Genomic DNA, 13,270 nt, shown 5'->3' with positions numbered 1-13,270 from the left:
CTGAGTTCCAGTAGCGCAACATGTACTTAATACTTTTGGTACTGCTCACTCACGCCTCCATATAGATGTACATGCCTCAATACAGTATTCCTCAAACTTTTGATAGCTGAGGTACACTATGTTTAGTCTACTTTCCAGTAGGCTTATGAAATCACCTGGCATTCCATGTGTGTGTCTCTGTCCGTGTGCCCCCCTCACCCTCCCAACTTCGCAATACCTGGACCAATATGATAAAATTGAGTACAGTTGTAGGGACACATAGGGAAACCTCAACGGCATAGTTTGTGATGATGTCATCCACCCTGATTCAAGATGATGGATGTGTGAACATTTGAGGTGCAAATGGGCTAACTTGTGAATTGATTAACTGATCTGAACCAAATTTGGTACAGTTGTAGTGAGTGACACACAGGGACACTTCAGAGTCATGGTTTGTGATGCCATCCACCCCAATTCAAGATAGTGGACATGTGAACATTTGAGGTGCAATTGGGCTACATTGTGAATCACCTAACCAACCTCACAAAAAACATCACAATTTCAGTTCAGAAAAAAGAAATAAAAAACAAGAATTACTGAGATTGAAAAAGGATCCCCCCCCCATGTCAATATTTTGTTGAACCACCTTTTGCTTTAATAACAAACAGTCTTGAGTCTGTTGGGATACTTCTCTATCAACCGTGCACATCTAGACGGAGCACTATTTGCCCACTCCTCCATACAGAACTGTTCAAGTTCAGTCACATTGGATGGTAGGTGTTGGACTGCTATCCTCCCTGGATCCGGTCGTCCCTCCAAACTGGATGGAAGAGCAAGGAGGAAACTGGTAAGAGAGGCTACCAAGAGGCCAATGGCCATTCTGAAGGAGTTAAAGGACTTCATGGCAAAGAGTGGTTGTTCTGTGCATGTGACAACAATTTCACGAGCGCTCCACAGATGTGGCTTGTTCGGGAGGGTCGCAAGGAGAAAGCCACTTCTCAAGAAAGGCCACATTAAAGCTCGTTTGAGCTTTGCCAGAAGGCACCTTGAAGATTCTGATGCCAAATGGGAAAAGGTCTTATGGTCAGATGAGACCAAGATTGAACTATTTGGCCTCAACACCAAACAGTACACCTGGCGTAAATCCAACGCAGCTCACCATCCACAACACACCATACCTACAGTGACGCATGGAGGTGGCAGCATCCTGTTGTGGGGGTGTTTCTCTGCCTCAGGGACTGGGGCTCTCGTTAGGGTAGAAGGAAAAATGGATGGGGCAAAATACCGTCAGATTCTGGAAGAAAACCTGCTACCCTCTGCCAGACAGTTGAGGATGGGCAGAAGATTCACCTTTCAACATGACAACAATTCAAAGCACACAGCAAAATTGACCACACAGTGGCTGAAGGAGAAAAAAGTGAACGTCCTCATGTGGCCCAGTCAGAGCCCAGACCTAAATCCCATAGAAAATCTGTGGAGAGATTTGAAGATAGCAGTCCACCAACACCTACCATCCAATGTGACCGAACTTGAACAGTTCTGTATGGAGGAGTGGGTAAATATTGCTCCGTCTAGATGTGCAAGGTTGATAGAGAAGTATCCCAACAGACTCAAGGCTGTTATTAAAGCAAAAGGTGGTTCAACAAAATATTGACATTAGGGGGGTGATCCTTTTTCAATCTCAGTAATTCTTCTGACACTTTTTCTGGACTGTAATTGTGATGTTTTTCAGTTGGATGTTATAGGTTGCATTGGATAGGTACAGCTGGTGAAGGGAATTTTCTTTGTGTTTTCATTTCAGGATGTAAGGGAACCAGAATTTAAGGACTATCAAAGGGGGTGATTCTTTCCTATACCCACTGTATAGGGACACATAGGGATGACTCAAGGGCATAGTTTGTAATGATGCCATCCACCCTGAGTCAAGATGGCAGACACATGAATGTTTGGGGCACAACTTGATTTGGACCAAATTCAGTCTAGTTGTACAGATAGTGAAAGGAAGTAGGCAGATTAGTTCTTACTAGCACAACATGTTTCTCAATTAAAATCAGGGGCAACACTTCACTCTCAAGAATTGTCCCCTGCAGCAGCCAGGGCTGCTGAGAGTGGCTTTGGGCCCCGGTGAAAAAAAATTTTCAGGCCCCCACCATGAGGCAGTCTCCATCACTGCCCCGAGCCCCCCACCCCCGCCCCTGCCCCCACCACCATAAACCCGAACTGTCGATCTTCAAAATAATTATAGCCATGTGCGCAGCCGGGGGGTAGGCCACCACCGCCACAAGGTGGTGGTGCTTGGCTCACCTCCCCCACCCCCCCAGGTGCACACATGGTGGCTAGAATTATTTTAAAGCTTGGTGGTTCAGCCTCAGGGCGGGCACAGGGTGGTGGCAAGAGGCAAGATAAAAACATATGCAACATAGTTGGGCCCCGGGCCCCCTTCCAGACTGCTGGGCCCCAGTAATTTGTACCAGCTCCCCCTCCCCCAGAAGCTTATTCGGTGTGTTTCTGTACAAGTGATCGACCCCTTTGTTCCCCTTCCTAATATTCCCCATTAATAACTTGGTGGATTCTGTGCACATTTTCCTAGGAGTAAGTCCCACTGAACAGAATGTGATCTTACAAGTTCCCCTGCCCAAGTCTCTACATGAGTAACTGACCCATGCAAGTCTCATGACTGAAATGAGGAAAGCCATTCTCAGAGCAGTGGCTTAGGCAGCCTCTTCTAACCATGGGAAATTCTCCTGGACCTTTGTAGTGGGAGCAACTGACCAATTCAACTGCTTCCAGACCAGACCAGAAATACAGAAGAATCACCTGCTTTTGGCTTGACCAATGTAACAGCAACCGCCTCTTCAAAGGGTGGGTGCTTTTGTCACAAGAGAGGGCTAACAAGTGTCCAGGTTTTCGTGTGGCACACAGATTGGGAACTCTTATTCTCAATTTGAGGGGATTTCGTGTCATATGAACTTAAATGGATTTTTTTCCACCTATGAAACAAAAGTTTTACAAAAACAAAAAACTAATATTTACATTCCTATCTGTTCCTTTCTTAGCTCATTATCTTTAACCCCACCCCGTTAATCCCTTCAAAGGCCTCCTCCAGACAGTCCACGGGTTCTCAATCATGGGTCTGAAGATGTTGGATGACAACTTCCATAGTCCCCAGCCAGTTTTTATTGGACAAAAAATCCCCTCATCCCCAATCATAATTGGATGATGGGAGTTGCAGGCTAGCATCTGCAGGAGGGCTGTCATTTTAGACCCCTGAATTAGAGGCTTTGACTAGGTATCTGCATTCATTTTCAGCATGACTGAAAAATGTGTACCTATTTGCTGCTGTTCCAAAAAAGGGCAAAAGGCAACATAAAAATGTAGGAAATAAATAATAGATAAGAGATAAATACATGAATAAAATAGTATTGGAGTAGAAAACAACAGAGCTGGAACATGGCAGCCCCATTTCACCTTCTCTCCCCTCCCCCTGTAACATAATCTTCTGGTGGTTATGCCATGTGTTTTCCCACTCCATCTCCACTAGTGCTCTGGGCAGCGTTCAGCATAATGCTGACATAAAATAAAGTAAGCTGCAGTGTATGAACCTATGTCAGGACTGAACCACTTTAGAGTGGGGATGGGGGCTCACATAACTGAATAGTCCTCCACGTGTTCCCTCCACATAGAAAAGTAGCATGTTAAGGAAGAGATTTCTGGCCTAGCCTTCTCCCTAACATGTTCGCTTTCTTTGTGCAGGTTCCCCCACCACTGGCAACCTGAAACACATGGGCCAGACACAGGTTTGCTACCTCAGTGGGAAACTAGGCCTAAGAATGATGCCAATTTTACCACCTCTCTCTGTCACTCTAACCTGCACATTAATGTTTAACGACTGCATTTTATGTGCTTGTAAAAGTCTGCCTCCAGCTATTTCACTGGAGAGAAACTGTACCAAGACAGAATTTCAAGCATAGTAAAAACACACTACTATTATGACTGAACAGAAACTCCCCACTGCCCTTCCAGCTCCATATGTATAGCCTAAGAAACACAACCTGACACGCAGAGATTAATGCAAAAAAAAAAAAAAAAGTTTTAATGTAAAATCTACAAGTAATGCATATGCATAAATTAAAATTTAAGATAGTTTTAAATGCATTTACAACTACAGATTCACAAACAATCATAGGAAGGAAGCGGTGTTAATCTCTCTCCGTGCCTCTTCATGTGAGCAGACATGCATACACGTAGAGGGATACAAACAGTTGTGAAAAGGTGGACTTTAGTATACGTGAAGAGGCCAACGAAGGCTGGAAGAAGGCAGTGGGCAATTTTAAAAGATATACGGAGGCTCAGTACTGTCTGGAAGCACAGACAGATTCCAAACATAGCCACCCCTACACATGAGAGAGGCAGCCATTTTGTGATGCCTGCAGCTTCTTGTAGAAGTGTGCGGTGGCCTAATGACATGTTGAAATCCTGGCATGAGGGGAGCCTCACACCCTTCCAGGCACTCTCTTGTCACAGCACTGCAAAGCAAGCGTTAGGGATGGGGGAGACATGGGTTCGAATCTCCTCAGACCCACATGACTGAAGCCCTAGTCACACATTCTATTAAACACATTCAATATGCACAGAGTGTATGTACTTACAGATCTGTACACACAGTTATTCACACGCTATGTTCAACACATGTACAGTAGTACATTGCCTATCTGTACTCGGGTTCACTCTTCAAATTAAAGCATGCACAGTCATTCATACAAAAAACCAGGACCTTGTGTACAGATACCTGTATGCACGTACAATGCAATGTCTGAATAGGGCTTGAGAACAAAAGATGTGGTGAAGCAGCCATGTGTATCTACTCTGCTCACTTATGAAACAGAGATCAGTTGGGGCCTACCAGGGAAAAAACCACAGAGGAAAGCTAAACCCAACCTTCCCACCTTATCTCACTGTGCTCCTTTGCTTCAAGCAATTTTTTCATCTGGTATTGGAGCGAGTTTGGGAGAAAAATGCATCAAGAAACAGAGCATGGTGAGGGAAGGCACGGAAGAGGGGACAGGTTTCATACTCCTCCCCCCTTCCTTTTCATATAAAGAGTGGATCCCCTCCCCCACTTTATATATCAAAGAGGGCAGATGTGGATTTTTAAAATAAAACTGCTTATACCAAGCATGGCCCCGAGTGGCCACTCTCGGACTAGCCATCCCTCAGTCTAGCTTACCTTCACAGGGTTGTTGAGAGGAAAAAATGGGAACACCGCCCATTTTGTATGTTGCTCTGAGCTTTTTGGAGGAAGAAGGGGACGGAAATGGGATGAATATTGTAAATAGAGTGTGTGCGTGTGTGTATACATGCATCTCCTCTCTTTCACACTTAGCTTTGCACTTTCCAATTAGCGTTTTGAGTGCCCCACACCACTTGAACCTAGGTATGTGGATTGGGGGGAAAGGGATATATGCCAGGGGCATAGCTAGGGGAGAGGGGGGAGCCTGTGTTCACCCCTATCCCCGGTGGCCCCCCAGAGTGAGGGAGATAATGAAGAAAATAGGGAGGGGTGGATCTGGGGGGCCCTCAGGAACTTGGGGGTCCGGGTTCCTTGAACCCATCTGCTCAGTTATAGCTACACCCCTGGTCTCTGCCTTCTCAACTGCCACTCAGAGGCCCCACATACACGAGGGAAGCTTAAAACAGTCCCATTAGAGTTTATGGGGGTGGGATAAAGAGGGCCATTGTTGCCTCCAATCACCTGAATTCTGTGGCAGCAAGGTGTGTGTGTGTCTGTGCGCATGCACGCACACCCAGAACAGATTTCTTTCTTTTTTTAAGCTTCTAAATCTTCACTCCCATATATACCCAGTTGCCCTGGGCCTTTCCCTTTTGACTTTGTAAGAAGACTTGTCTGTCTTTGGGCACGAGGAAAAAGATTGAAGAGGGAAAATAAATGAATTCCCCCCTCCCCCAGCGCGCACACACACACACACACACACACACACACACACACACACACACACACACACACACACCTTCCTCCCCTCCCACCAAGTTTTAAAAAAAAGATTCCACCATGTTACCTACAAGCTCCCTTAAGAACAGCCCTGCTTGGTCAGGCCCAAGACTCATCTAGTCCAGCATCCTGTTTCACACAGTGGCCAACCAGGTGCCACTGGAAGTCTACAGAAAAGGAGTTGAGGACATGCCCTCTCTCCTGCCATTACTCCCCTGCAACTGGTACTCAGAGGCATCCTGCCTTTGAGGCTGGAGGTGGCCTATAGCCCTCCGAATAGTAGCCATTGATAGACCTCTCCTCCATGAAGTTATCCAAGCCCCTCTTAAAGCCATCCAGGTTGCTGGATGTCACCACACCTTGTGGCAGAGAATTCCACAAGCTGATTATGCACGGTGTGAAAAAGTACTTCCATATGTTGGTCCTAGATTTCCCGGCAATCCATTTCATGGGATGACCCCTGGCTCTAGTGTTATGTGAGAGGGAGAAGAATTTCTCTCTCTCCACTTTCTCCACTCCATGCATGATTTCATAGACCTCTATCATGTCTCCCCGCAGTTGTCTTTTTTCTAACCTAAATAGCCCCAGGTGTCGTAGCCTTGCCTCTTAAGGAAGGTGCTCTAGGCCCCTGATCATCTTGGTTGCCTACCCTGAACGCTGACAACAGAGCTCTTCCCTTTCCATGTCTCAACCTTTTCCCCTTGGGTGTGCCATGTTTTGTAGGACACACAAAACACACCCTTTCCTGCCCCTCTTTTTTGAGCAGCTCACAAATATGTGTCCGTCACTTAATACTTGCACAGGTGGATGGACCTAGCACAGCTCTACCTTTTGCATTTCCTCCTATCATTTCAAGGACCTTTGCAAAGGTCCTGATTCACATTCCATTGCCAGTCACCAAGGAGATGAAATAGGCATGCCTGAATCAGGTCTTAGTGTTTCCATTTCTCATCAGTATACACAACTAACCAAATTCTGTAATTCGTTCTCCTTCTGGCTTACACAAATTATTTGTTGCAGTTTGTTCTCTGATACACTCACTCACTAGCCATTATTCTCCACTAGATATTCTCTCTCTCTCTCTCTCTCTCTCTCTCTCTCTCTCTCTCTCACACACACACACACACACACACACACACACACACACACACACACACACACACAGGAATTTAAGATTCCTGTTGGATCAGATGCAGGGTCCATGTAGCTCAGCATCCTGCTTCCTACCATGACCAGTAAGATGCTTCTGGGAAGCTCACAAGCAAGGCATGAAGCCCCAGCTCTCCCAGCAACTGGTATTCCAAGATACCCTGCTTCTGAACATGGAGGTTCTATGGAACCGTCAGTGTGACCAGACCTATGAATACATTTAATCCCCTTTCAAATCAATTTAAGTTAGAGTCCACCACATCTTGTGCTAGCAAGTTAAAATAAAATATCTGTGTTGTGTGAAGTACTTTTTTTGTCTGTCCTGAATCCACCACCCAACACCTTAACTGGAGAACTCAAGTTCTAGTGTTATGACAGAAGGTGAAAATGTTTTCTCTGTCAACTGTCTCTGCACCATGCATTTATCAGCACAAGACACAAGTTTTGCTTAGGCCTGGTAAGTTTGGCCTATCAGTGGCTTGGTATTGTTGGCAATAGTGAAAAATGGACCATCCATATTCGGAGGCAGTATGCTTCTAGACACATCTACACTATAGCATTAAACTGTGTTCAAAACCAGTTTAGTAAATCATAATTTTGCCCCATGAACCTTGCAAACTGCAGTTTTATAAGGGTGCCAAGAATTAGTTTCCCTTAGCTGTTTGCAAATAACTACAACTCCCAGCCGAGAGCCACATTAGTCCAACAGCTCTGAAAGTGGCTTTAATCAGTAGTGCCCATTTTCAGAGGGGAAGCCCTGCTGGTCTATCGCAGCAAACGCACCACAGAGTCTTGTGGCACCTTAGAGACTAACCAGTTAATAGCAGCAGAAGCTTTCCGAGCTCATCTCATCAGCTGCATGAAGTGTTATTATCCTTGGTTGGCAGGTCTAGTCCGCAAAAGCGTATGCTACAATACGTGGAATTGTTCTGGTTCCATAAGACTCTTACTATTTTTAAACCAGTAATTTTTATACCATGCAGATTTGCCCTCTGATGACCAGATGCTGGCAAAAAACAGGCTGTTGGGCAGGACCCAGCATGGCAAGGCTAAGCAGCCTGGGGTGCGTACATAAGAAGCTGCCTTCTACTGAGTTAGACTATTGGTTCACCCAGCTGAGTACTGTCTACACTGGCTGGCAGCAACTCCAGGGTTTTAGGCAGGACTCTTTCCCTAGTCCACCTGGAGATGCCAGGGACCGAACCTGGGACCTTCTGCATGCAAAGAAGATGCTCTGTCACTGAGCTACAGTCCCATCTCTGATGTGTGAGCAACAGGAGCTCAACACTGCCATTGACTGGGACTAGCCAAGTTTTGGAGGTTGTTATCTAGCAGGTACCTCTCAGCTTGGGTCTTGCAAGGGGTTTGAGGATGATTATTTTGGTCTCTGGTTACTTGGAGGTGGGGGTAGGGAAAGAAAGTCACTTGCAGTTCCTCACTTGCAACATATGGGTGTCTTTCGGCCATCATCTGGGTACGGTTAGCCCTGGCATCACAGGAAGCATGCGAAGACACACAGGCACAGCTACTGTCTGAGCAGGAAAGGGAAGGATGGAGGTGAGCCCAACGCTTATGCATTCAACAAATTAGGATGCAGGAATATGGCCATCCTTCATGGGTGGGGTGGCAATGGAAGAGGAACTAGCTAACCAGTTCTCAGCCAGCTACAGGATTGCTTGCCTCTGTGAGTCTTTTGTGTTGGAGGCAGGGGGGTTATAACTATACAGGTCCGCCACCATTCCAAAAATACTTATTTCCTGCAAATCTACAGCCTGCCAGCTTTCCAGCAGGGCCTAATTTCAGCTGGAGAACCCCAGCAGTTTTCAAAACAGAGTCCCAGGGAACCTTGGGGTTCCTTGAGGAAAAGGTCAGTAATGTAGGAAGGGTGTCTCTGGAAGGCAGCTGGTGCACTGCTGCTGGCCTCCCACAACTCTTGAAATGCACGGCCATGTGTGAGAGTGCACACATTTTGTTTCTGTGAGGATACAGTGAAGCCTAGCTTGTGTAAAAAGTTCATGTGCCATCAAACGTGTCCCAGAATCCTCTGCAACATGCTGTGGCAGTTGCTCAGGGCTTCTTCGCTAGTGAGGCCTAACAGGCTCAGGACATCTCATACAGTGAGGCCCCATAGGCCCAGCCAGTGTGCCATGCAAACTATTGGTATGCCACAGATTTCCCAGAATCTTTTGCAACGGGCTGAAGTTCTGTGGCAGTTATTCAGGGCCTCCTCAGCCAATGTGGAATAGCTTCCCTGAAAGTAGGGGCTTTGAAAAACACTACCCTATTAAGAGCCCCAACAGTAGAAGGACTCATCTCCATGTCAAGTTCCCCTTGGCTATTTATGTACTGTATAAGGATTCTCACATCTTGGGGTTGGTTCATGGGTTCGCCAGCTGGGAAGTGTATACATGCAGCGGTCACAGAAGAACACAGGAAGCTGCCTCAAAATGAGTCAGCTCATTGGTTGTGCTAGCGCGCATACCTCCTTGCTATGGATTTGATAGGTGGTGCAGGTGTGGTAATCACATACACCCAATTTGTACTATCTCTCCTCCTGCCTTTTGGGGAAAGTGGGAGGAAATAAGATCACACAAATCAGGCTCATGCTCCCATGGATGTTGTCATGCTTGGCCTGCATCACACTGTATGCGCCATGGCAAGGGCACGTGCCCACTGGTGTACAATTCATATAGCCAGGATCAGCAACCTGCGGCCTGATCTGGCCCTCGGGGGAACTCTACCTGGCCTGGTCAAAAATGCTTTTGAAGTGTAAGAGCAATTCTAGTTATTAAAGTTACATCTGGAGAATGAAGTGGCCCTCGACATCACAGAAGCTGGTTATCCCTGCTATTCAGGATTCCCGGCCAGGGTATTCATGGGCCGGCCCTCAGAAGGGCAGCGGCAGGATAGAACTGTCTCCCAGCCTATGAGCACTTATAGGGCTCCTCTCCTGTGTGCACTCTTTTATGACTCAGAAGGTGGGAGCTGGAAATAAAGCATTTCCCACACTCTAAGCACTCGTAGGGCTTCTCTCCTGTGTGCACCCGTTTATGGCTGACGAGGCGGGAACTAGAAATGAAGCTTTTCCCGCACTCGGTGCACTCAAATGGTTTCTCTCCTGTGTGGGTTCTCTTGTGTGTAATGAGGGATGCTTTCTGCCTGAAGCTTTTACCACAACCTGAGCATATATATGGCTTCTCTCCTGTGTGGATCCTGCTATGTGCTGTGAGGTTGGAACTTCGACTAAAGTTCTTCCCGCAGTCAGGGCACTTGTACGGCTTTTCTCCCGTGTGGGTTCTTTTGTGATCTGTCAGGTGGGAGCTGCTCCCGAAGCGCTTCCCACACTCTAAGCATTCATAGGGTTTCTCCCCTGTGTGGACCCTGATATGATTGATAATCTGAGAGCAGGCGCTAAAACTTTTCCCGCACAGCGTGCACTCATAGGGCTTCTCCCCCGTGTGGGTTCTCTTGTGTGTGATCAGGGATGCTTTCTGGTTGAAGTTTTTGCCACAGTATGAGCAACTATACGGTTTCTCACCTGTGTGGACCCTCTTGTGTGTAATGAGCTGGGAGCTCGTACTGAAGCTCTTTCCACACTCAGAGCATTCGTATGGTTTCTCTCCTGTGTGGGTTCTCTCGTGGGTAATGAGGGATGCTTTCTGGTTGAAGCTTTTGCCACAGACTGCACACTTATGGGGTTTCTCAGGCATGTGGGTCTCCTCATGTCGCATAAGCTCAGAGGGGTGAGAGAACCATGTCTCACACACCGAGCATTTATATGGTTTCTCGCCTGTGTGGATTCTCTCATGGATGATCAAGTGTGTTCGCTCATAGAAGCTGGCCTCGCAAAAGGAGCATTTATGGGGTTTTTCAGGTGCTTGCACTTCCTGGTGGCCAAAGCTATGGCAGGAGCTTTCGCCTGAGTCAGCAGGCCTGTGGACTCCCTCTTGAAAGGTACTTTCGAGCAAGCCCCTCTCGCCCTCCTCAGAAAGCTTTGTTGACTTTCCAGGATGGTTTTCCTGGTGTCCTTCTGGTCCCTGACGACTTTCAGAAATCTCTATCTCAGGGCCTTGGGAACATTTCCCTTTGGATCTGTCCAACGACATCCCACCAATACCCACTTGCTCAGACCGGTCAGCCTGAAACGTCTCATCCTCCTCATCATCTTGCACTTGCTCATTGCCTGGGGGAACAAAAGCAGAACATCATAAGAAGAGCCCTCCTGGATCAGACGAAGAGTCCAGCTACTTGCAGTGGCTCACCGCATGCTTCTGAGAAACCATAGTCTCCTTCCACTATGTGCTCTTGATGCTCAAAGGAGTGTAGCCTTTGAAGATGCAAGTTGCACTTACCGTATTTTTGCACATAGTTCCCGCACCTGCCTAGTAGAGCCCACACCTCTAGGAACTGGACAGCCTGCACCCAGCTGCTCTCCGTGAGGATTTAGGGCTGCAGGGGACCATGCTGCTGGCTGGCATGGGCCCTCCTCTGCCTCCTGCTTGGGACAAGGCTCCTCAGCAGAGCCAGGCAGCAGCAGTGGCAAGAGGCACGGGAACCGCTGTTCGTGTCCAAGCCCCGGCGTCTCTCTCCCACAACCACCTGCCAGGCCAGCAACCAGGGAGGCAGGCTGGAGGGCGGTGGCCGCAGTGGTGGTGCACAGTTTCTTTTAAAAGCGCCCGTCTTCGCCCTTTCAGGCACCTGGCGTCAGCCTCTGTGAACCAGTGGAGGCTCAGGGCAGGCTTCATAGAGGCTGACGCCGGGTGCCTGAAAAGGCAAAAAGCAGTGCTTTAAAAAGAAACCACCTGCCACCACGCACGCCCCCCCCCCCCCCCGGGCTGTCTTTCTGGCAGCTGGCCTGGCGGGTGGTTGGGCGAAGAGAGACAGCGGGGCCAGGCCACGAACAATGTCTTCTGCGTCTCTCGCCCCTGCTGCTGCCTGGCTCCGCTATGGAGACTCCATTGCCCCCCTCCAAGCCTGCCTCACTGGCCACATGGTTGGCGGAGAGGGAGCGGGGCCTGGAGGAACACAGGGAGCAATGGAAGGCAGCGGGTGGGGAGAGAAATGCAGGCTTATGTTTAGGTAAACAGCCTGCACCCTTTTAAGTCCCACCCCCCATCCCCATTTGTAAAAAACCAATATTACCCGTGGGTTCTTGGTGCAAAAATACGGTAGCCAGCTTGTCTAATAGTTACTGATAGACATATGAACTTCTGAAGCTGCCTTATACCGTCAGACCATTGGCCCATTTGAGTCTTGTATACACTGACTGGCAGCAGCTCTCCAGAGTTTCATACTGGCTTTTACCAGCCCTACATGGAGATGCTGCCAGGGACTGAACCTGGAACCTTCAGCATGCAAAGCAGGTGCCCCACCACTGAGCTGCAGCTCATCCTGTACTTGTGCATTCATTCAATACATCTGTATACCGCCCACTACCGAAGTCCCACAGACCTCTTCTCCCACATGAAGATGTCTAACCCCCCTTATACAGCCATCTAAACATATCTTGAATGTTTTAAAACTGTAGTGGTTAGAGTGCTGGACTAGGACCGGGGAGATGCGAGTTCAAATCCCCATTCAGCCATGATACCAGCTGGGTGACTCTGGGCCAGTCACTTCTCTCTCAGCCTAACCTATTTCACAGGGTTGTTGTGAGGAACAACTTATGTATGTAGTACACCGCTCTGGGCTCCTTGGAGGAAGAGCAGGATATAAAATGTAAATAATAATAATAATAACAACAATAATAACAACAACAACTTTGTGAGCCACCCAGAGAACAACCACTACGGGCAGTCAACTAATAAAGTTGTTACTATTATTAATAATTCTCAGCTTTCAAATCTGGTTTTAACTGGGTACTGTGTTTTGTTATGTTACTTAGTTTATCAATGTTATATTGTTGTTTACTATCATTTTTGTCAGCCGCCCTAAGCAGTAATGCACTGGAGGAGCAAATTATAAATATTTTAAATAATATATTATGGCGGCCAATTCCATCCATTAAGTGCACACTGTAAGAAATGGGACTCCTTTTTGAATGTCCTGAATCTACTGAGGATCCGTGATTTTGCCTGTTCCTCTATACAAAAACGTTTCCTACAAACAGAAAACAAGCATGTCAGGGAGGAA

The 13,270-nt window shown here is 47.4% G+C and overlaps 1 protein-coding gene across 21 annotated transcripts in view; it reads right to left on the bottom strand.

Annotated features, from left to right (window-relative positions):
- Positions 1-4,045: 4,045 nt before the first annotated feature.
- LOC128343050 (zinc finger protein 436-like) overlaps positions 4,046-13,270 on the bottom strand; it is a 43,993-nt gene continuing 34,768 nt past the window's right edge. For 20 of the 21 annotated variants that reach the window (XM_053291449.1, XM_053291453.1, XM_053291460.1 and 17 more), the window contains one exon: positions 8,530-11,321. In XM_053291449.1, coding sequence (XP_053147424.1) covers positions 10,063-11,321 — 1,259 coding nt within the window. In that variant the 3' untranslated portion in view covers positions 8,530-10,062. Of the gene's footprint in view, positions 11,322-13,270 lie in introns of all 21 variants that reach the window. The other variant, XM_053291470.1, reaches the window with a different exon arrangement.

This window comes from Hemicordylus capensis, chromosome 2, assembly GCF_027244095.1.
Source record: "Hemicordylus capensis ecotype Gifberg chromosome 2, rHemCap1.1.pri, whole genome shotgun sequence".
Taxonomy (NCBI): Eukaryota; Metazoa; Chordata; class Lepidosauria; order Squamata; family Cordylidae; genus Hemicordylus; species Hemicordylus capensis.
Note: the sequence above shows the minus strand (reverse complement) of the source record. Positions and strands in the feature narration are given on the sequence as shown.